The sequence below is a fragment of the Candida orthopsilosis genome (genome assembly GCF_000315875.1).
Source record: "Candida orthopsilosis Co 90-125, chromosome 7 draft sequence".
In the NCBI taxonomy this organism is placed as follows: domain Eukaryota; kingdom Fungi; phylum Ascomycota; class Pichiomycetes; order Serinales; family Debaryomycetaceae; genus Lodderomyces; species Lodderomyces orthopsilosis.
In genome coordinates, this window is record NC_018301.1 from 676,989 (window position 1) to 699,835 (window position 22,847).

At 36.3% G+C, this 22,847-nt stretch overlaps 8 protein-coding genes across 8 annotated transcripts; 6 read left to right on the forward strand and 2 right to left on the reverse strand. All coding sequences in view use genetic code 12, as the record gives it.

The window, feature by feature from the left end:
• Positions 1-1,502: 1,502 nt before the first annotated feature.
• CORT_0G03360 (hypothetical protein) lies at positions 1,503-2,900 on the forward strand (the record flags this gene model as incomplete). The annotated part of the gene is made up of 1 exon (XM_003871088.1): positions 1,503-2,900. The coding sequence occupies one exon, from the start codon at positions 1,503-1,505 to the stop codon at positions 2,898-2,900; it is 1,398 nt and encodes a 465-aa protein (XP_003871137.1).
• Positions 2,901-3,986: 1,086 nt separating this feature from the next.
• On the reverse strand, positions 3,987-5,381 carry CORT_0G03370 (Lip4 secreted lipase; the record flags this gene model as incomplete). The annotated part of the gene is made up of 1 exon (XM_003871089.1): positions 3,987-5,381. One exon carries the CDS (start codon positions 5,379-5,381, stop codon positions 3,987-3,989), a length of 1,395 nt encoding a protein of 464 aa, XP_003871138.1.
• Positions 5,382-7,440: 2,059 nt separating this feature from the next.
• Positions 7,441-7,899, forward strand: CORT_0G03380 (hypothetical protein; the record flags this gene model as incomplete). Its single annotated transcript, XM_003871090.1, has 1 exon — positions 7,441-7,899. One exon carries the CDS (start codon positions 7,441-7,443, stop codon positions 7,897-7,899), a length of 459 nt encoding a protein of 152 aa, XP_003871139.1.
• Positions 7,900-9,161: 1,262 nt separating this feature from the next.
• CORT_0G03390 (Bem2 Rho1p GTPase activating protein (GAP)) lies at positions 9,162-15,368 on the forward strand (the record flags this gene model as incomplete). Its single annotated transcript, XM_003871091.1, has 1 exon — positions 9,162-15,368. One exon carries the CDS (start codon positions 9,162-9,164, stop codon positions 15,366-15,368), a length of 6,207 nt encoding a protein of 2,068 aa, XP_003871140.1.
• Positions 15,369-15,507: 139 nt separating this feature from the next.
• On the reverse strand, positions 15,508-15,996 carry CORT_0G03400 (hypothetical protein; the record flags this gene model as incomplete). The annotated part of the gene is made up of 1 exon (XM_003871092.1): positions 15,508-15,996. The coding sequence occupies one exon, from the start codon at positions 15,994-15,996 to the stop codon at positions 15,508-15,510; it is 489 nt and encodes a 162-aa protein (XP_003871141.1).
• A 194-nt stretch (positions 15,997-16,190) lies between these two features.
• CORT_0G03410 (Rex2 3'-5' RNA exonuclease) lies at positions 16,191-17,021 on the forward strand (the record flags this gene model as incomplete). The annotated part of the gene is made up of 1 exon (XM_003871093.1): positions 16,191-17,021. One exon carries the CDS (start codon positions 16,191-16,193, stop codon positions 17,019-17,021), a length of 831 nt encoding a protein of 276 aa, XP_003871142.1.
• A 2,294-nt stretch (positions 17,022-19,315) lies between these two features.
• Positions 19,316-20,320, forward strand: CORT_0G03420 (hypothetical protein; the record flags this gene model as incomplete). Its single annotated transcript, XM_003871094.1, has 1 exon — positions 19,316-20,320. One exon carries the CDS (start codon positions 19,316-19,318, stop codon positions 20,318-20,320), a length of 1,005 nt encoding a protein of 334 aa, XP_003871143.1.
• A 538-nt stretch (positions 20,321-20,858) lies between these two features.
• On the forward strand, positions 20,859-21,671 carry CORT_0G03430 (hypothetical protein; the record flags this gene model as incomplete). Its single annotated transcript, XM_003871095.1, has 1 exon — positions 20,859-21,671. The coding sequence occupies one exon, from the start codon at positions 20,859-20,861 to the stop codon at positions 21,669-21,671; it is 813 nt and encodes a 270-aa protein (XP_003871144.1).
• Between the last annotated feature and the right edge of the window lie 1,176 nt (positions 21,672-22,847).

Below are 22,847 nucleotides of genomic sequence, written 5' to 3' on the forward strand. Positions count from 1 at the left end.
CGAGCTAAATTGGGCACATGACTGGCACGTGAAGGAGGGATTTTTTCTCTTTTTCTCCAAATTCATTTTTTGTGCCGATCGATGCCGGGCAACAACAATTGTTTTCTCTTCGTAAAAAAGTCACTTGTGTTAATAATATTATGGAGAACTCGTATCTTGTTACTTTTTCGGTCACGCACACAAACAAAATTTGAATGGGTATAAGAAAAGATGGTCATTCACTTTCTCATAGATATGACGACACTGCCCCATGATGCGCTCATCAACAAATGAATGGGAGGCTGTATGCAGGTGAACTGCTTGAGTGGCTCCTAGATGATAGTCTTGATAGTTAAAGGGCACTAGCAGACGAAGCTTAGCAAGAAGTCACGTGCTTCTTCAAAGCTCAATATGACATTACACAATGGCTTACTTAAACAGCCTTGAAGTTTCAAGATTAGAATTATGCAACTTGTTTCATGTGTGAAGTTGATTGTTAATTATAACCGAATTTATTAAAGTATTCTCGTTTGGCAAAGGTCAGAAAGACTTCAACTAGCATGCAAGACCACCAGTGTGTTTCAAGCTTGTGTGAATTTTTTTCTAGAAATAAAATAGGCATTTGATGCTCCCAAATTTGATTCTTATTTATAAATTTGTTTATAACTTTGAAGATTAACGAACTCTTATGAATCAGTGGTTATTACCACTATCACTAGGTAATTACTAACTATCATATTTATCTGTATACATACAGTCCGTATGTGTAACAGTACTAGCTATCCTGGTATCCAATTTAAAAGTTTGCCAGATTCAAGAGGATCAAACTTCAACATGTCAAGGCCATCAAAGAGACGTTCTGTATTACCTGGTGAGGACCTAGTTACAAGTCCAATTTACTAATGAAATACCTAGTAACAAGATTATCTTTTTGAGCATGTGATAAGAAAGGGCCTCATCGTGTGTGAAATAATAATTCACACAAGACATGTTTCCCCATTTAGGAAGTATGTTAATAAGCACTTGACATTAGAACTGCTGAAATTACGCGGTTACCTAAACTTGGCACCCTTTTTCCGAATTTTAGTGTATGATTTTCCTTTTGCGGAGAGCGCTTCCAAGATTTACATGGGGCACTTTGCGTCCATTCAATGTTCTGCATGTCGGCTAAAAATTTCTTTTACCTATTTAGGTAAAGTACCTCAAACTATTAATAGGTTTATCAATACTATAATTCAGTTTCTATACTAACGCATCAATTCTATTTCCTAATACGTCAATTTAAGGAGTTGCAGTTTGGAATTCTCCTTTGTTTGAAGCAATGGATGGTGTACAAAACACGGATCTTCCATTGTTCTTAATCCTCGCAAAGATTCATACATTATGGCTTTGAATGTGGACTGAGCGCTCCACCGTGAAGCGGAGATAGCGTGATTTCCAGTTCCATAATGGTATAAGTATGAAGACCCTAGTCTCGAAATTGACGTGTCTAATTCAGGGTCCACAAACATTCTCATAAAACCATGAAATTTTGGTTCGTCGTGTTCTTGCTCGTTCATGGAATTTTCGCAGCCGTCATTGCACCGGTTAAGCCATCTCAAGATAAATTTTATACCCCACCTGATGGTTATGAGGATGCGGAAGTTGGTACAATACTCAAATACAGAAAAACACCAGTACCATTATCTGGTATCATCAATGAAGTCCATGCTCAAAACTCTTGGCAACTACTCGTAAGATCTGAGGATACATTTGGTAATCCGAACGCTTTCGTCACAACTGTTATTCAGCCATTTAATGCTACTTCAAATAAGGTGGTATCCTATCAAACGTGGGAAGACGCAGCAAACTTGGATTGTTCGCCGTCGTATGGAATACAATATGGGGCAGATATAACCACATTGATATCCCTGTTTGAGATGTACTTCATGGGAACGTTATTGGACCAGGGTTATTATGTTGTCACTCCTGATTACGAAGGTCCAAAGAGCACATTTACCGTTGGTTTGCAATCCGGAAAAGCTACTTTGAACTCAATAAGAGCAGCACTTAGCTCAGGGAATTTGACCGGTATAGATTCCGATGCAGAAGTTATGATGTGGGGTTACTCAGGAGGCACCATAGCTTCAGGTTGGGCAGCGGCTATTCAAAGTGAATATGCCCCAGAGTTGAGTGACAATTTAATTGGGGCAGCACTTGGTGGATTTGTTACCAATATCACAGCTACAGCAGAAGCAACTGATGGAGGACTTTTCGCCGGTCTCATTGCAAATGCGTTGGGTGGATTGGGAAACGAGTACTCTAATTTAACGACATTCATGGAAGAAAAAGTAAGTACTGCTGAAAAACCGAGCTTTGAAAGAAGAGATGACCATTGTTTAGTAGACAGCATTCTTGGAAACATCGGAAGTCAATTCTTTTCTGGTGAGGACAGATGGTTTCCCGATGGTTGGCAAATATTTGATGATGAGCCAGTTGACTCAATAGTGAAAAATAACGGTTTAGTTTATCAACCTGAAAAATATCTTCCCCAGATACCTATGTTCATTTATCAAGGAACCCAAGATAATATCGTCCCCATCAAGAGTGCAAAAAAGACGTTTCAACAATGGTGTGAATGGGGATTGGAATCAGGCGAATTTGCTGAGGATGAAGCTACGGGACACATTACTGAAGTATTCGTTGGGGCACCGGCTGCTCTAACTTGGATCATCAATAGATTCAACGGGGTGAAGCCTGTTCAAGGATGTAACCACACATCAAGGGCATCTAATTTTGATTATCCTGGTATATCACAATCATATGTGGATTACTTTACTGCAGCATTGAATATTGTTCTTGGTTTTAATTTGGGACCATTGCTGAAGAGAGAAGTTAACAGTATACAAGATTTGAACGAGCTAGAGTATGTAAAAGTATAGATTTAACATTTAGCTATTAAAGGAAAGCATGTTTTTGATTCTGAAACTCTTTTAACATGCGTTGGAAGATTGCTTCAGTCGAGTTAGGTTATTACAGTGACCATAAAGCACCGTTAGCAATTGCAAGTTCTGTTAGCTACTCTCAAGAAAATGGGGTACATGGAAAATTGCATGTATTGAGGGTTTCAAAAGTAGAATTGTTGTATATTACGAAGTCAATTTCTTTTACAAAATTACTATACAAGATAGTAATTAAGCATGTTGGAGACCATTTGGAGGATGTACACCCTATCCTGTCGTAAACAACACACCAGTAAAGGTTGTAATAGTCAGGTTCAGGTATGAAGTATTTTATTTCCACTTCGCCACCATCATTTGTACGTGTGCCACCAAATTTCCCAACAACCGATTCTACATAGTAACCCATCGATGAAAATTAGTCAACATTGTAAGACGCCCATTGGACATACATTCCTTTTTTTGAATAAACGTGACAAATTGCTCTTCTCTACCATCTACTGGAACTTTAAGATCATCAGTCATGTACTAACTATCGCGCTCTTTGCAAGTGATAGATCCATTCTTGATTTGACTATTAATTTAGCGATATCAGGGATTTTGAGATAGTAGGTAACGATAACATGATGAATGACAGTGTTTCAACGTTGTAGTGTGCAGCTAGAAACTGGGGTTGTTGAATTTAAAGAACTGATACGCAAAAATTGATCAAGATAAATTCCTTTATTTATTTGCAAACAAAAGAGAAATTGTAAACGATTAGTCTGCTGCATCTAAGATGGCCTGTTAACGGCTTAAACTTTGCTCTCCTTTAGTATAGCATCTGTGGCATTAGGGGAAGTTTTAGCTTTTCCGAAATTGCATTTTGCAGCTACATCCACAACACAGCTACCAATGTTGTCTCAATGCTCATGCTATGAAATGGTGAGCTTTGCAATTTACCTCCAAAATTAACTAGCCAGTAAACAGCTAAATTGTTGAGAAGGCTTACTCTTCGTCTACCAGGATATTACTAGTATTACACTGTGTATTAATAATAATACAATTCTAAATCAACATCCACGCTGTTCAAGCAAAACGTTCCAACTTAAGCAATCCACCCAAACTAATCTTATCTTGAGTAACATCAGGGCCCAAATCAAATCCAAAGATTGAATGCAATGCAGCTTCAAAGTAGTTTTTAATTGATTCTGGTGTATTTGGGTATTCCAAGTTTGATTTTCTAACATTGTGTTGGCATCCATCAACAGGAGCTTGACCGTTGAAACGGTTGATTATCCAAGTCAATGCAGCTGGTGCACCAACAATTGATTCTGTAATGTGACCATTGGTTAAATCCTCATTGTATTCACCTGATTTAAGGCCCCAGTCACACCATTGTTGGAATGTTTTTCTTGAATTGACAATGGGGACGATTCCATCTAATGAGCCATGGTAGATAAATAATGGGATTTGGGGAGTCAAGTCTTTTGGTTGATAAACTAATCCATTGTCTTCCAAAATAGTTTTAATTGGTTCTTGATTAACGAGACTCCATCCATCAGGGAAGTATCGAATGGCTCTGGAAAAGAATGATTTACCAAAGTAGGCAATGACACCATCAAGTAAACAATGGGTGTTTCCCAATCGATAAGTAATTGAAAGCAATGGTGAAACTTTTTTCAAAAGATAGCTTTTGAAATCAGGATATTCATTTCCTATACCAGCTAATGCGTTGGAGATGATACCAGCAAATGGACCGCTATCAACAGCCTCAGCAGTAGCAGTAATGTTTGTCACAAATCCTCCAAGAGCAGCACCAAGCAAATTTTTACTCAATTCTGGTGCATATTCATTTTGTATAGCAGCAGCCCATCCCGAAGCAAGACTTCCTCCTGAATAACCCCACAATAAGGTTTCAGCATTTGCATCAATTCCTGTCAAGTTTCCTGATTCCAAAGTAGCTCTAAGTGAGTTTAATGTAGCTCTTCCCGATTGTAATCCAACAGTGAATGTACTCTTTGGACCTTCGTAATCAGGAGTGACAACATAATAACCTTGATCTAACAAAGCAGAAATATAGTACATTTCACCTTGTGTAGTCAATGTAGAAATATCTGATCCATATTGAATGGCATATGATGGAGCACAATCCAACTTACCCGAATCTTCAAAAGTTTGATACGAAACAAGTTTATCCTTTTTAGCATTGAATGGTTGAATAATTGTGGTCACAATAGCGTTTGGATTACCGAATGAATCTTCGGATCTAACCAATAATTGCCAAGAGTTTTGAACTTTGACTGGAGTGACAACACTTGTTAATGGATTTGGGACATTTCTTGTCCTCAAAATAGAACCAACTGGTTGAGCTTCATAACCTTGTGGTGGAGTATAGAAATCATCTTGAGATGGCTTTTTGGGAGCCAAGACAAAAGCCGAAATTGTGTTGAGGAACAAGAATGCAATAGCAAAGTAACGCATAGTGGAAATTGTTGTTTTTGATATTGTATTGATTCCAAATCCATTGCACAATTTGGGAATACATTTAGATATTTATAATCTTCTGGAAACACCCCCACGTTTGCCTTACCGAGGAACAGAGTACTAGACTGTCCGTAATTTTGAACCAATTAATGTAAACAAACCGCAGTGCAACTCTCCAACAGTACAGTTCAAGATGCAAAATCACGCAATTTGTGTTTGCATTCTCCATCTATAAGCACATGTTTGTAGTATTTTCATAATCTGACCAATGAAAAGTTAGAACAGAAGTAATCCTAACCCCATCCATCTACAATTGCAATTGCAATTGCACATCATCATCACCGAAACAATCCACAATTGCAAAAAAAAAATAATGAAAAAAACCATAATAGCAAATATATTGCGAACACAAGTCAAAGACATAAACAAACCGGCAGTAATCAACTCCTATTATACTGTAACCATTGTTCTTCTGTAGTACACAAATTTGGTTGAATGATTCGTAAAAATGTTTTGTAAATGGTTTGAGTGTAATTGTGGATTTCAAACGCGTTTTATTCAAAAGAATTCATAATTCCACGTTGTTTACATGACACAAAATCAATAGTTATATTTTAGTTTTAAGCAGGGGGACGCAATTAAAAAAAACAATAGGGTTGAATTGTAATGGTAATCACTGGTGGGGGAGGCAGAGTCAAAAGAAGACCTTCCCGAATGACCCCGAGAATGTCACGAATAACTAACAATGATCATGTAAGAACCACTATGTCTTGCTGCTTGAATTGTTGAACTTTGTTTTTTCATTCCCATTTGTTATCTTGTCCACCTCTATATAATTACAGCATAGACTTGTTAAGCCTTCCACCGTTACATTGTACCATACACAATGCTTACTCTGTCTAGTTACAGCGTTAGTGGAATTACAAATAAGCAAAATCCCGAGGAAGTCTAAAACATGATAAAATTAACACAAAATTACACGTAAAAAGTTTTTACAGAATTACACTTTGGTTACAAAATAATCCCACAATTACGCCATTATCGTGTACAACAAAGTCGTGAAAGACTATGGCTTGTTACTCCTCGGCGATTCGGTTAAATAAAAACCTCTTTTGGGGTATAATTACAATTTTGTGTTTACAACTATAGAAACAACCATTCCGAAAATTCGAACGATTATTGGCGTTTGTTCAGGGGGTTATGAGCCAGGTAGCATTGTCCATTTATTATGAAGTCCGGAATCGGATTGATTCATGATTATGAGCCATCCATTACAACGCGTAAGGGACAAAACAAAAGATGTTCCCGAGCGGTTTGAGTTTAAGATTGACAGTTTACTCATAATTGCCGAGGAAGTCAAGGTGTTACTCGATCTTACATCAACACTTTCCTCTTCCCTTTTGAACAGTCTCACAACTTAATAGAGTTTTTTAGAGGAAAATGTGGAGTATCTTGGTGGAATGTGTGCTGGTCTAGTCGTTGTAATTGTCTGCGACAAACTAGCTGTCATCCCTAAATGTGTAGAGTTGTCCAAATTCAGTAATTAAAATCCCACTTCGTTCAGTTCAAGTATAAAAGCTTGCGTATATTAATTTGAATATTGAGTGAAACTGGATCATATCTTCAGTTAAGATAATAAGTCGAAAATGCTGCAAAAAAAAAGAGAAACTTGAGCTGTATTTCAACCTTGTCATTAAAAATATGATATTGACTCTAATCAATAGCTTTCAAAGGTAAAAGCTTTTTTATAAGAATTATACAATATTTGTAATCGACATACAAAATAAACCATTCCAAGAACTCTGGGGCAATATATATTCAGGATTTAGGTAACATCATTCATAGATGAGAAGGTTTCCAAGAAAATAAAAATTAAATTTCTTGCAATTTTTTCCTTATTGGAGGCTATGAATTTATTATTCAAGATCAGGCTGTAGCTTTATATAATAACATATTTGATGACCCCATTACAAGCTCTTTATATAGATTGTCAAAATCGCTGATCTGCTGACTTGATGGTTTATCTTAATCGTTGACACCACCAAAAGTAAAACCGATGTTTGTCCAAATTCAAAAGAGAGTAGTATACTATACTGAAAGAGATAGACGCAGATGGCTATTCTGGCTAATATTAATCCCAATCTTTTTAGTGTTGTTGGCATTTTGGTTTTGGAGAAAAAGAAGAAGAAACCAATCAAAGGTTGTACCAGTGTACAATAATAACAATAGTTATTTTCGTCCAAATGGACCAGTTGGTCCAGTGGCAAGACCACCACCGCCACCACCGAATGGAACTTACTACATGCCTCAGTATGCACAACTGCAACAACAACAAGGAACAAGTTATAACAACAGTTATGTTCCTCCACCTTATCCTCCTCCACAATCACTGTCGCAAGGTTACGGTTCATCGTCAGACACCTATACCCCACAATCACAATCACAGGGAAAAGCTGCTGAAGCTGCTGGTGATTACACTGCACCCGACGGTCCACCACCAGCTCATACTAGATAGATACAACAATTTATATTTTAAAATTGTTATAGGTAACTATGCATAATCTGAGATTTCAAAGATTTTGATTGCTTAAATCAAATTGTACTCGCTTTTCTAGTTGCCTTATTATTGAAGTGATGGATTTCTGAAATGCCAAATACAGTGGCTTAGTCGTAAAATTATATTTTCCGACACACATTATATTTTTGACACATAAATAACTAAACGACGCGTAATCAATTCTCAAATTCTTTATTTTTTTTTTATCTGGGAGACGAAGTAAGTTTTTTGTGCAACATTTGATTTACAATTGTTCCCTTGCCGAAGAAAAGTGGTTGATTGGAATCAAAAAAAGGTAGTCGTACCCTTCCTCATGTTTGGGTAAAAGGCTATACTCTTAATGATACGGGCACTTGTACCGTAACCTCTTTTAATGACTGCAATGGTTGTATTCAAGCTTATGGTCCAAATTAAGTACATCATGCAGAAAGAACCCTCTATGCAGTGGAAGTTTCCATACGTTTAGTTTCCCCTTTTAGTCCTTTAGTCCTTTAGTCCAATTAACAAGTAATGTCATGGAGAACTCTATCGTTCTTTTGTTTGTTTGAAATATCTCCTGATGTGGAAAATTGTATCCATCAAAAACTTTCAATTTGAAGCATGTCAAAATACATTCTTGATACTGAAACAACAAATTAATTACATCTACTACATTCAACTTCAAACGATTGATCCGCTAGCCGATAATAGATAAACTTAGAACAATAAACTCCATACTCTGGCTTAAAGACACAGAACCAATTAACCTTTCTTCAGATAAAAGCTCTATACTATTGTAATACTAGGGGAGAAAGACGTCGTCAAAGTTCAATAGTTCGTAATATATTCTAAACGTACCATCTCTTTTGCGCATTTTTATAACGAGTAATCGGCTGGTCCATTCAATGCACGAGGTGCTACGTCAGGACTGAATACTGATCATGGTAAGCTGTTATATCAGTTAAAAGCATCTAAATACGAATTGTACGGCATTTACAACTGGCGTACCACCGTAGTAAGAAGAGATTGGCGGTGTATTTTACACGACAAAAAAAGCCAAAATCAACAAAACGAAAGAAAACAACGCACCACACACAAGAAAAGAAAAGTTTAATAAAGAATTTACAACCAACTAAACCAACAACTTCATTCTACATACTCTAACAATACTATATTAATCTAGAGTTAATATAATATTCAATCCACTATATACAATTATAGAATAATATCTTTCCAAAAAGATGAGAAAGATTTGGAGTAGAAAAGATAAGGAGAAACGGAAAAGTATTTCCACACCAACCAAATCAAGTATTGGCAATTCACCGTTGGTACAAAAGACTTCACAAACAGATTTGAATGGTAGTAATACTACGCTATCACTGTCGGAGCTTAATCCGGATAACACTTACCACTACGATAACGATATATCGTCTATCATGGAAGAATCGTCAACTAATAATTCATCAACCACAGATAGATATCCTACAAGTGGGGGAAGTAAATTGGCATCTACTGGGGATGGTGCAAGGAATGTTCTTCAGAACGCTACAAACTTTATCGGCACTGGTGCTAACACCAAGTCGAGAGGATCAGTGTCTGGCCCTGACAGCAGACAAGCTGTCAAATTTCTGGACTTAATAAGACAAAATCATGATGGTACATTGGTGAAACATAGTTGGGTCAATGTGATTGGAAGTAACCATGATGTCAAGGATACCAATTTGAAACTTTATCGCGCCGAATTAAAGGGATCACATCTTTATTTGTACAAGCCACCATCGTCATTGCATATAAAAAGATTTAAGGTGAATGAAATACCAGTGGAAGAAGTGGAGAATGATAAGGTCAAACGGATAGATTTGAATCAAGTGAACGATGCTGCCAGTGATGTATCGACATTGATTGCTGATGCCAAACTGGTTGACACTAGTCGACTTGGTACGTCACTGCTACATAATCAATCAATTATAGTGGCACCTTCTGATACTGCACATCACTCTTCCAATGCGACAACCACCACTGGCACTCAAATACGGAACAATTCACGATCAGAACCAAGTAAAGAATCCAAATCAATTGATGATTCAACGTCATCTCCAAATACGCCAATAACACCAATATCATACTACAAAACCATCTTACCTCATCCAAACCTTCGCTACGACTTCAAGACCCATCAATTTCAAACTCGTTTATTCACCGAAAATGATAACAATATTGAATCAGTTGTCCACTTCTTTTGCTTTGTTAATGATTCTCGTGATAATTCCGCCGTGCACACAATATTCCATACATTACCTATCCTACCTGACTTTGGCTATTTGCTTAAATATATTGCATTTTACTTGGGGGAGATTTTTGACGGAAAATTTGAGGGAAAAGTGGAGAAAGACCTAATAATCGAGAGAGTTCTTGCGTTATTGTACAGCATTGAACGCCATTTTGAAGGATTTCTTCTTAAATCAGATACAGCGCCACATATCTTGAAGATGTTGGAAATTTTATCGATACAGAACATACACTTGGAGAAGATTGGTAAATTCAAACTGGATATGTTACGAAAACAGCAATTGCTTATTCAATTGGTGAGTAATGACAATTTACCAGGAAATATCCAACCATTTAAGGATTTGGATTCGCAAACATTCATGAGGGATATCAAATTGACTGATTTTGCTCAAGTTATAAGCGAGATTGACTTGAAATATTTCTCCAATTGGAATTCAAACCTAGACAAGTCGTTGCTATTGTATTCTGCAATTAATGTCAAGGACTCAACTAAAGATACGTTTTACAAGAAGAACCCCTTAATATTCAACAACAACTACCATATACACTACCTTTCACGATTGTTGATCAATCATATATTTATTGAAAATGGTACTGCATCTAGAAACTTTGCTGTGATGGAGACTAAAGCACGTATTCTTGAGAAATGGATAGACTTGGGCTGTTTATTAGACAAGTCGGGTAATATGTCATCATGGTTGGGTATTTCATCAGTCATTTTATCGCAACCGGTGTTGAGATTGACAAAAATATGGTCACTTGTTTCACCGGATTATATCAAGTTGTTGAAACATGATTGGTCGCCAGTATTGTTTGAATTGGATAGAAGGTATCTTGTCAATGATTCTAAAATGATTAGGCCACCAAATATTGATAACGTTAAATCGCCCAACTTGGCAAATGAAGATCGTGAGTTTCATTCAAAAAATTCTTATCACATAATGGCCCCAAGAGGTTTAGGTAAGATCTATCCAAAGGAGAAAGTGATTCCATATTTTGGCGACTTGGTCATCAATAATAATGGCTATTGTACGGATATTGATGTGTACGAGATGGAATCGATTTGGAAAAGGATTAATTACTCATTTGATCGCTGGAATGATTACTTGTCAAACCTTTCCAATTTCAACGAGATTATCAAGTACAATGAAGATGTTTTGAGGAGATACGATACAATGGGATTTATATTCTCAAATGAAAGCTTGAACCAAGTATTGTATCTAGGTGCTAATAACAATAATGCCAATGACAATGACAAATTGATAGTATCGGAAAGGAAATTGACCGCAACTGAAGATGCCAAACGCGTCGACTTGAAAAACAAATTGTTAAGATTGATTGAATTGAATTGTGACTCTATGAATTTAGAAAATATCATGTCATTGTCTATCCAATTGGAACCAGATTTACCTGAGGCGTATTTGAATGTACACATTTCCCCATCAGTTAGCTCTTCCCATCCACATCATTTGTTACGTTTGCAAACTGGAAATGCGTCTGGTGTGTCATTGAACTCTGTGGAGTCATTAGCTACGACAACTGGTGAATCATCTGTTGACTTTTCACCAACAACAAGAATACCTACATTTAACAACACATATTTCCGATTAAATTTGCTAAAGTATGACGAGTTAGCATCAGCCGAAGATAAACATAGACCACTTGACCCTAGTGTAAACAAGCACAACTTTGTTATTGATGACGAATTGACATTTAGAGTTGATGATTTTGTGGCTGATATGGCAGACCAGACAAGCACTAGTGGACTCAATTCGGTGGTGGAAGATTATGTAGCTGGTGTTGATGATGACGATGATATTCCCGGGTTGGGTATTGACGTTGATGATATTCTCAATTCCGATAAGTTTAATAATCTCACCATGTCCCCAAAAATGAGTAGTCATAAACACAGACGATCTACCAGTGGAAGTGGATTAGACAACCGAAGCTCAGTGTTGACTGAGGGAACAAATATGAGAAAAGTGTATAAGTTTATCCCTAAGTATGCCACTGTTGATAAGCTCATAGACTTGTTGTTGTTGGAGGGAAGGTACTTTCATCATGATATACATTTGGATTTGACTGAGTATCGATTCGTGTTTTTGTTGAATTACAACTCCTTTATGACAACAAAGGAGTTATTAGATAAACTTGCTCATCGTTTTGTTAACTCAGGAAACGCAGTGTTGTCAGTTATGAAGAGGAATTATTTGATGAAAAAGAACAATACTAAACGAGCAGATGCTGATCATGAGTTCAACCCGATACATTCAGATTTACCTATTGATTTTCCTAACTGGGACTTGGATCCGGAAATCAACCTCAGCGAATTAGGTGAGGTTGACTACGAGTTGTTGTTGAAGATTCAAATCAATATTTTGAAAGTGTTGATTGTTTTGATTAATAGTTTCTACTCCAATTTTTCACTTAACTTAGCCAACAAGAGCATTTTAATCAAATTGTTGAAGTTGTTTAGTAATGAGATCCTACAATGGTACAATTCAAACAAAATTGATGCGTCACTTGAAAGATTATTTGAAAGCTTGGTGACATATTACAAGAAGTTGAAGAAGATATTTGTCAAAAAGACGTATCGACCAATTGAAATCACCAAGTTCAATAATTACTTGATCAATGAGTTTCGCTTCAATAATTCATTACATGAAGTGCCAGTAAACCGCAATCTTCCCAGTCATAAAAACATTCACAAGATTGAGAAATTTCTCAACAAATTTAATAAGTTATTGACTGTCTTTTACAAAGGCATTCGAGCTGAAGATTGGATTAAAGTGTTTAAGATTTTGGAAAATTCATTTGAATTGAATGCATTACTTGATTTCAATTTACAAAAAACCAATGTCCCTGAAGATCAAATGATAGTTTCGAATGTGTTTAATTTTTTCGAGACTTTGGTATCACCCACTGAACGACAATTGATCTTAAAGAAATTTCCACTTGTGTTTCGCAAATTGTTTAAATTGTATTTCCGATTCAAGACATACTTGTTGGTTCAATTAACTGATGTCAATATTTCCAATGAAGAAAGACTTGATAGAATGAAGACTTTGTTGATTATGGCAAAGATATCCAAATTGAAAATGAGTGACAATCAATTTGTATTTGAAGGAATGGGTAATGTGCCATCATGTATTGAGACTGCTATTGTCAATGTCATTTATTCACCTGAAAGTAGAGTTTATGCAAATCTATGGATAAGAGCATCCTCGGCACTAGATCACAAACCTAGTGAATTCAATAACCTTGATGATTTGATACCATCAAATATTGATATCAGTGATTTACAATCTACTGAACCATTGTTGCCTTGTTTTGGATGGGTTATTGAAAACTTGATTAGTATTGACAAATGTCCCTCGTTCCACAAGAGTCTCATCAATTTCAACAAGAGATATTTGATTTTTAAATTGATTAAAGAGTTGGGGGTTGAAGATATTGAAGGTAGTGGTAATGAACCGGTGGATTTCTCCACCAACGAATCGCGTGAGTTTGATTTCTTATTAAAGTTGGATGAATCATTGGTTGTGAAACGGGCCAACGAATTGATTCATGACAGAGATCGTGCACCATTTTTGAAACTGGTACTTGCAGAGCAACATCGGATTTTGGTGGTTGATAATCAAAAGAAGAATCAGCGTGATGCTAAAGTTGGAACTAATGGAATGAACCAACAAAGTTTAGCTAGTGCCACTAGTAACATGCATACGATCACACGAAAGACGTCAAATACATCCTTGAGGAGACAATCATTGAATTACAAATCTAACCCAGGTTCCAGGTTTAAACTTAGTGGTATCTTTTCCAAAACAAAGTCGTTTTCTTTACTGGGTGGGAGCAATAATAGTAGTGGTACAGGAAGTAGTGGCAATGTTGGTGGCGGCTCTAGTTCCACCTCATCACTGGAAAAATCAGTGTTTGTCAATGAGTTACCTAATCCTGATTTATATGCCGAGGGAAAACAAAAACCATCAATTGTTATTGCTTTGAAGAATAAGAAAATTTTCCCGGTATATCTACTCCCATTTGGATTCAAAGTTGATTCTGATGCCAGTGACGGAGGAGAATATTTTTTCCAAGCCACCAATGATGAAGATTTAAATGATTGGTTGATTAAATTGAACTATGCCAATCGCCATTGGTTCTACTCAAGAATACTAAATCTCAAAACCAACAACAATCACAACTTGGTCTTTGGAATCCCGTTGAGTTTTGTTACATCACGAGAACAATCAATGGTTCCCCGATTCTTGCAATTAATATTCAATGAAATTGAAACTTTTGGTATTAAAGATATTGGAGTTTACCGAATTAGTTCATCTATTTCTGATTTAAATAATTTGAAACTGAGTATTGATCGATACGGTACTATTACTCCAGGAGTTAATGATGTACATGTATTGACAGGGGTAGTAAAATCCTATTTGAGAGAGTTACCGGATGCTTTGTTGACTGATGAGGTTATTAATCAGTTTTTCCAAATTAATAAAGAAAAGAGAAGTACAAAGGAGAAGCAAACTGGTAAGGGAATGGGTAAAGATGAGAGAAATGAGGAGAAACTCGAGGGAGATAAAGAGAAAGATGATATTGACGATGCCACCACCAGTGATGACGTTGCAGAATTGATCAAGTACAAAACCACATTATATCAATTACTCCCACCAACAAATTTATCAACTTTGAAATCGTTAATTTGTCATTTAAACAAGGTTAATCAATTTAATGACTCCAATAAAATGACAAGTTCAAATATTGCCACCGTTATTGGACCAGCATTAACTGAAGCTTCCAATTTAGCTCTATTGATTAATAATTTTGGGTTTATTAATTTGGTGTTGGAGAAGTTGATTGTTAATTATGAGTTTATTTTTGAGAATAGGGCTAGGCATCGTAGTGAGAGAACAGGTAGTGGAGGAGAAGAAATTGGTGAAAAAAAGGTGGGTGAAATAGATGAAACTGTTGATAAGGTTGAAGTCGAAGCTGAAGAGGAAGTAGCTCCAGTAACCCCTTCTGTTCCCGTTGCCCCAATTGCTGTTGACAGTGACGAAGCGGTCGAAGAAGAATTGATTTATGAAGAAGAAGATAGAGTCATCAAGATTCGAAGAAGTGTTGAAAGAAAAGGAAACGAGAAGAGTAATGAGTAGGTGATTGATTTAGTTGTATCTTTTATCATGTTTATACAAGGAAATGTAACACAAGTATTATTATGTATATGTGGAATGGAATCCTGCTTGTAGAGAACTGTAATAACCTCTGGTAGACGTTGGCAATAGTAGCCCACACCTAAGCTTTTTCCTTCACTTTGTCATTTTGTTCAACAATTTTGTTAAATCCATTGATCAATATAATTAAAGGAATAGTCAAATATGGCAAGTAAATCCCCCACAATTTAACAACTTCAACTCCACTCAATCCATACACCACTCGTCCGTCAATAGATATATACACTAAACATACCAAAGTAGTAAAACTTGCATTGAACCCATAAATTACTGACCACAAGTAATATCTCACATCAAGCTTTGAGCGTAAATGCTTAGTAACGAAATAGAAAAAAAGTGGGAGTTGAACAACACACTCAATAGCGATGAATGCTTTGAACCAAGTTTGCGGATGGAGGAGAAGGATGTCGTTATTTTGTGAGATGTGGAATTGGAGTAAATGGGTGGTTAATGTTGTGTGGTATTTTGTGGGGATGATTACTGATGCATCGATTAGGATTGTTATGGGAATGTGGATGAGGTAGTAGTAGAAAAGGAATGTGTTTAGCATGTCTGTGGAGAATTAATACTTTGAGTATTTGTGGGATGTGAAATGGATTGATAGTTTGGTTTGAATATTTTTGGTGTCAGTTTATCGCTACTGTACCATGAAAAGAGATTTTGTGACGCGATGGAAATTTCAACCAACAAGCAAATGATTAGTTTATTGGAAATAGGTCTATCCCCTGTAGTAAAATCAGTGGAATGATACGTATTGCAAGATCAATCAGAGCCAAACCACTATCTTCCAAGATTCAATACCGCTATATCACCAAAATGACGTCACCTACTCACTCAATTCCCCAACTGGATCAAGATCAAGCTGGACCTATCAATACAAATGGTTCCCCCACATCCACTCCTTCATCATCCACTAAACTTGCATCATTCCAGTCATTTCTAGCATCAACCCCACCATTACCTAAACGTCCATTAATCTGGATCGATTGTGAAATGACTGGACTCGACGTCCTAGGGGACGATGTAATCATTGAAATATGTTGTATAATAACTGATGAACAGTTAAACATCGTTGGTGATCAGGAATATGAAACTACCGTGTATTGTCCAAAACTGAAATTAGATTCAATGGATGAATGGTGTACTACGACCCATACTAAATCAGGACTCATTGATAAAGTTCTAGCTCACCCCGAGGCAACTACTGATAAAATTGAAACTGAATTGTTAAATTATATTCAAAGATATGTGACTAAACCTCGGGTTGGTGTCCTTGCTGGAAATTCAATCCATATGGATAAGTTCTTCATGATGAAGCAGTTTCCCAAGGTCATTGACTATTTACATTATCGTGTAGTTGATGTTTCTACAATTATGGAATTTGGTCAACGTCATGCACCTACATTGATGAGTTATAGTCCTGGTAAAAAGGGGGCTCATACTGCTAAAGCTGATATTTTGGAGAGTATTGAACAGTTGAAATGGTATCGACAATATTATTTTAAACTGGGGGCACAAATTGAGAATACGATTAAAGAATTAGAAGCAAAGGGTGTTGTTAAAAAGGAGATGTAACGAGAAGGGAGATGTTTTTTAAGTTGCCAGTTATGAAACCTAGCTTGAACAGTGATTTGTATGAAGTGTTTAAAAAGTATATGTTTTTATCAGCAATGCGTCATTCTAAGTTTAGAAACTTGTAAGTTTATTTATCTACAAGTGTGTGTGGACAAGTGTATAGATGTGTGTGTTTGTATATATATTTTCATTATTCTAAAGATAGAATTTCAGTGACTAATACGAAACATAGCCTTAGAGGAGAGCTATAGTGGCTAAAAAAAAATATTAGCTAAAGGGGTTGTTCAACTCGAACATTGGATAGAGTAGGGTTTGTAAATACAATGTTTTTATTTTTACTCATATCAACCACATAACTGTTCATACCAGTGCGACACAATTTTTCAAATTACCAAGACATAGTTGATCAAACAATACAACTATCGACAAATTGTTGTTGTATAATTATACTGGTTGATAAACCTGATGCTATTAAATTAAAGTGGAAAGCTCGAGGGCACTAAGTTCTAACAAGCTATGATTTCGGTTTCAATATTTTTGTTTTTAGTCTTTTCTATTTTCATTTCCCAAAGGTTTTGCAATCATTTTCTCAACTTAAATGCCATCCCTTCTTATTCAATGATTTGGGAACAAAGATTCGCACTCTAGAAAGATCTCAGTTCCAAGCAATACTGTACTTGCAGAACCTTTGATAGCTCTCTAAGGATATTTGTGCTGTCGCTCCTCTTACCCTTGGTGTTAACTGTTCTTTTCTGGATAGACTTACACACTGCCCAGAACTCTTCAATTGCATTTTGTTCGGGCAAATAAGGAGGCAGAGCCACTAACTCCATCCCACTTAGTGCTACCAATATAGAGATAACGACGCTTTATGAATGGCTGCGTCGTCAAGTGTCTACGAATAATTATGATGCACTGGTTTGAATAAAAAAGAAAAGCACTGTATCACTGCGGCTGGTTGGATACGGGAAAGTCAGATTCGGCTGATTTCGGAATTATATCAAGGCTAATATGGAAGTTAAAATCCGAGACCCGTGAATTAGACAAAACCCTAAACACCGAAAAATTAAAAAATAACTTTAAATGTGTTGTTTTTTTCCTTTTGTTCTGTGTAAGTAACAGAACCGAGGATGAGCGAGCGAGTGAGCAAAGTGCATAAGAAAAATATTCAGATGGAAACACGGAGAAACTAAAAAACCTTCTTTCCAGATCCCGAATTAAAATAACAGAGTATTACTTAGTAAGGCAACACGGAAACGGAAATTCTGTAAGTGGTACTCGAAAGAAGGACAGAAGAACTGCCATTTGAATAATGAAATAGAGATAAACCCTTGTATTTGTTGAAGGAGATGGAGGTTGGTAGTTGTACATTAACCGCTTAGGTAAAGTGAGAATAGGATTTAGCAAAATGAATTAAACCGGCCGATGAAATGGGAATAGGAATGAGAATAACAAAGCGGACTGAAATAATATTTTAAAGCCGAATAACGAGATTTTTTCGATTGTAAGTACGTAAGTACATAAGTAAGTATGTATGTCTTAGCTTTGCCTATTTGTGTTTAAGACGTTATACATTCTATACATTCTGTACACTCTGTACTACATTTTATCCCATTGTTTGTTTCTAAATTGTTCTCTTTTGGTTTGATGACTATTGTCTATTGTGTATTCTCTATTTGTAATGCTGTACCTATAGAGACAATAACGGTAGTCATCAAATTTTCAATTCACAAGACAATATATACATATATGTATATATATACACATATACGACAAATGTATCTCTTACGATGTAATACCACTGGTTGATACCTCTTTTGTCCTTATGACAAAGATGTAATCCTTGTACTGTATGTTGATGTATATGTATGTTGATGTGTATTATTGATATGAGTAATAACTTATTAGTAATGATAACATTAAAGTTATGAATTACGAAGCTGTGATGAGATTTTATTTGTTTATTTCTTTTTTATTTTATTTCTTCGGCTCCGGTGTTTATTAATAAGTAATACTTTTACATCCGAAGTATTATTAACTCCGTACCAGTTACCCTTATACACTAAAAACAAACATCTGTATAAATATAACCACCGATATCATCATCATCATCATCTAACCCCAGAGTCACAGAAACAGGTGATTCTCTTTATCATTATCGTACACGGCTTTATACTATACACACACGTACACCGTCTTAATCATATCACGTCACTAGGAGTATACACAGACACATACACACAATACACATATACACATATACACACACGTCATCCTTTAATAATATTATTATCATGCCTCAGAATATGAAGTCACTATTTAAGCCAAAGACTAATAATTCATCGTCGGTAACTGCATCAACCAGTATAGCTAAAGGTAGTGGGTTTACATCTACATCTACACCCACATCTACACCAACCACTACTATAACCACCACAGATGATTTTACTTCGCTATATCCTACTATTTCGTCTACTTCATCTACATCTGTAATAGTTCATTCCAACAAGTCACATGCATCTTCAAACAATAAGGCCAATGCCAACTCATCAACACTGCTAAGTCAACATTGTTATATAAAAAATGGACAACTTCAGAGGAGTAGTAGTGGTAGCAGTAGTAGTGGTAAAACCGGGAAACAAAGTAGGCCCAAATTTCCCACTCGCACATCATCATTCTTGACAAGATTGAAATCGACGGCCAAGAGAATCAGATCAAATGATAGTGCAACAACATCTACATCTTCATCGTGGTGTAAGACTAACAAGACATTATCAGCATCTAAACCTACTGAACAAAGTCTATATGAATCACAACAAAAACAACCGGTCGGAACTACCTCGACTGAACCAACAGCTGCAATTGAAGCTACATTTGATATTGATGAAGCATCATCAACTGTGTCATCGGCTCCATCATCAATACTATCCAATATAGCCCAAACATCATACGATGCATTCACCACATCAAATAAAACACAAGATCAAGCACACAACTATAGCATTGATATAGGTGTTTATGCAGATTACGATGATAATGATGAAATGGAGAGTATAATTTCATTTGATTCGATGTTGGGGTCAAATGAAATTGAATTGGAGGATGAAGATATTACTTATATTACTCCATTGAATTATAACTACATGTATGACAACAATAACAATGAAGAGGGTGACCAATTTGACTATAAGTTTGATTACACTAATGGTGAACAAGATAACGAAGAAGATTCATTTGTTAATGATCGTGAATTGGAACGAAGAGAACTTCGACTTGAATTGTTGAAGAATTTCTCATAAGGAATTAAAAAAAAAAAATAAAAAATAAAAATAAAGAGGTTATGGGTGTTGCTTTTTGTATATAGAACAAGTTTTTTTGATGTGTATATAGCACTTTAATAATTGATAATGAGTTATGAAATTTTAAATAAAGGGTGGGTTTTAGTATAATGTTCATTGAATTCTTTTACAATTACTCGTACTTATTGAGTAAGATAAAGTTGAGTCTAGGTACCTCTTGTTACATTTATCATTAACTTTAAACCTTAGTAAGTAATGGAGTGTCGTTGTACAAGTACACACACTCTCTTCTTTCCCCGCTTTTCTTGTACCGGACTTGTTGAAAGTAGCGACTAATCCAGTTAGGTGGACATCACAATGCTTCAGAGGTTGGGAAAAAGGGGGTTAGGGGGTCGGTAGATGGCTTGAAAGGAAAATATATAATTAGAGGCAACTGAATCCAAATTAGCTATCCAAGCCTCTAACAAGCTTCAGTATAGGGCCCAGAGCTTTGGAGGCTAAAGAGTTATTATTTCAAGCAATGAACTCTCACACCTAAATGACACCTTCATCCACACAAAATTACAGTAAACCAGCCACTTCCCATACTGAGGAACACGACCAACTACAACAGACTCGTTGTCATCATCATTTCATAACAAGGATCTACATTCATGGCGAAAGAGATGAATCAATCACCATTGGAGGACAAACCTGCTATCGTCATGAATTGATGTCAGCATTTGGTGGCTCATTAGACCCAGGAGCTAGACCATACCCTAAATTCAATATAAATTCTTCTCAATTAGGCTTATATGGGTTCGGATTAAGTTGCTTTGTTCTTGGATTATTTAATTGTCAAGCTAAGGGTATTACTCTCCCCAATGTTGCTGTTTCATTGGCTTGTTTTTACGGTGCAACTGCACAGATTATAGCTGGGTTACTTGAATTTCCTACGAGAAATACTTTTGCTTTTACTGCTTTGACTCCGTATGGAGAATTTTGGCTTGGTTACGCATGTGTGGTTGTTGAACTGCTTGGTATTATGGCTGCCTATGAAGTAATGGCTCAGTTTCTTAACGCAATGGGGTTATTTTTATTAGAATGGGTTATATGGATACTTATTGTTGTATTGATAACCATGAAATCGGCATTGGTGTTCTTTCTAATGTTTTTGTTTTTGGATTTGACATTCATATTTTTGGCTTGTGCTGAGATTACGGGTAGAGTTGGAGTCGCGCTTGGTGGTGGTGTCATTGGAGTCATAACAGCATTTATTGCTTGGTATAATGGTTTTGTCGGTACTACTACACATTTTAACTCATATATTGTTCCATCTGATGTTTTTTTTTTTTCCAATAATAGAGTTTGAAAAGAAGATGTAGATGGGGTTTTTGAGGGTTGATAAAACAAGGGTAAGATAATGAAATGGAAAACGTTTTTGAAAAGTTAGGGTAATGAAGTTGCCTGACAGGTTAAATTGGGAGTGGGGGTTTTCCCTATTTATATTCTTTCAATGTGTATGCGAGTCCCTTCTTCTCAAATATGAATCACATTGTTAATAAGTTAACTTGAATCTAGAATTACGTCTATCCTTTCTTTAATACGGTGGGAGTGATAATTCGTCACCATCTTGAGATAATGAAAAAGCCTTCTTCACACCTTCCTTTTTCCATTCAAATTTCCTTATGCATCTCACATTTCTTTATTCGTATGGTGGTGATGTTGAATTTGCCACCTGGTAGCATTTTCGCAACAGATACGATACTTTATGAAGGTTCAGGTTTACGTATTGGGACAACTTTTTCCCACTTCAACAGAGTTTTGTTTAGGGCTCTTCCCCCAATTCTAAAATTCTCAGCACTATGATATTGCACTTTTGCTACCTCAGCTCTTATCTCCAGCGTTGGTTTTTATTGGTACGTGTAAGCACGCACAGATAAGAACTACCCACCCAAATTTACGGTTCTCAATTTATTTCGTCGGTGATTACTAACACCTTAGAAGATCGAGTGTTTTGAAGCCAGGAGAATGAACTAGCCATCTCACAGGAGGTCTCCTTGGAAGTTACTAACTTTACTAAACAAAAGTTGCTAACGTTCAAGCTCTTATTTGCTCGTCTTTTACTATGGTATGTTCCAGGAACTGCACCAGATGGCTCTAGGATAATATCAATGGAGGTATAGTATTTTGCGATTTGGTTACATGGGTGTCCATAGGGTGATCAACAAGGATTATTTGCGCGACTATAAAGTGACTAAAGGCTAGTTGGTGCAGCGCTTTCTTATATTTTCTTTCCCGCTTTTTATGAACATGTTTAAAGTTATGCAAATAACTTCTTTTATCGACTTTGATTTTGAAACCAACGATTTAGCGTGGTGTTTGTAGAAGAATAGCCAAGTTATACGTGGTTGTGGATGCACTCTGCAAATAAATGGAGCTTTGTCTTATTGCCCATATCCTTGATTAGTGTTAGCTATAGGCCTTCTCTATTTGTACTCCATTACTCTGCAGGATAGTTTCAACAGGAGAGAGATATTACACTTCT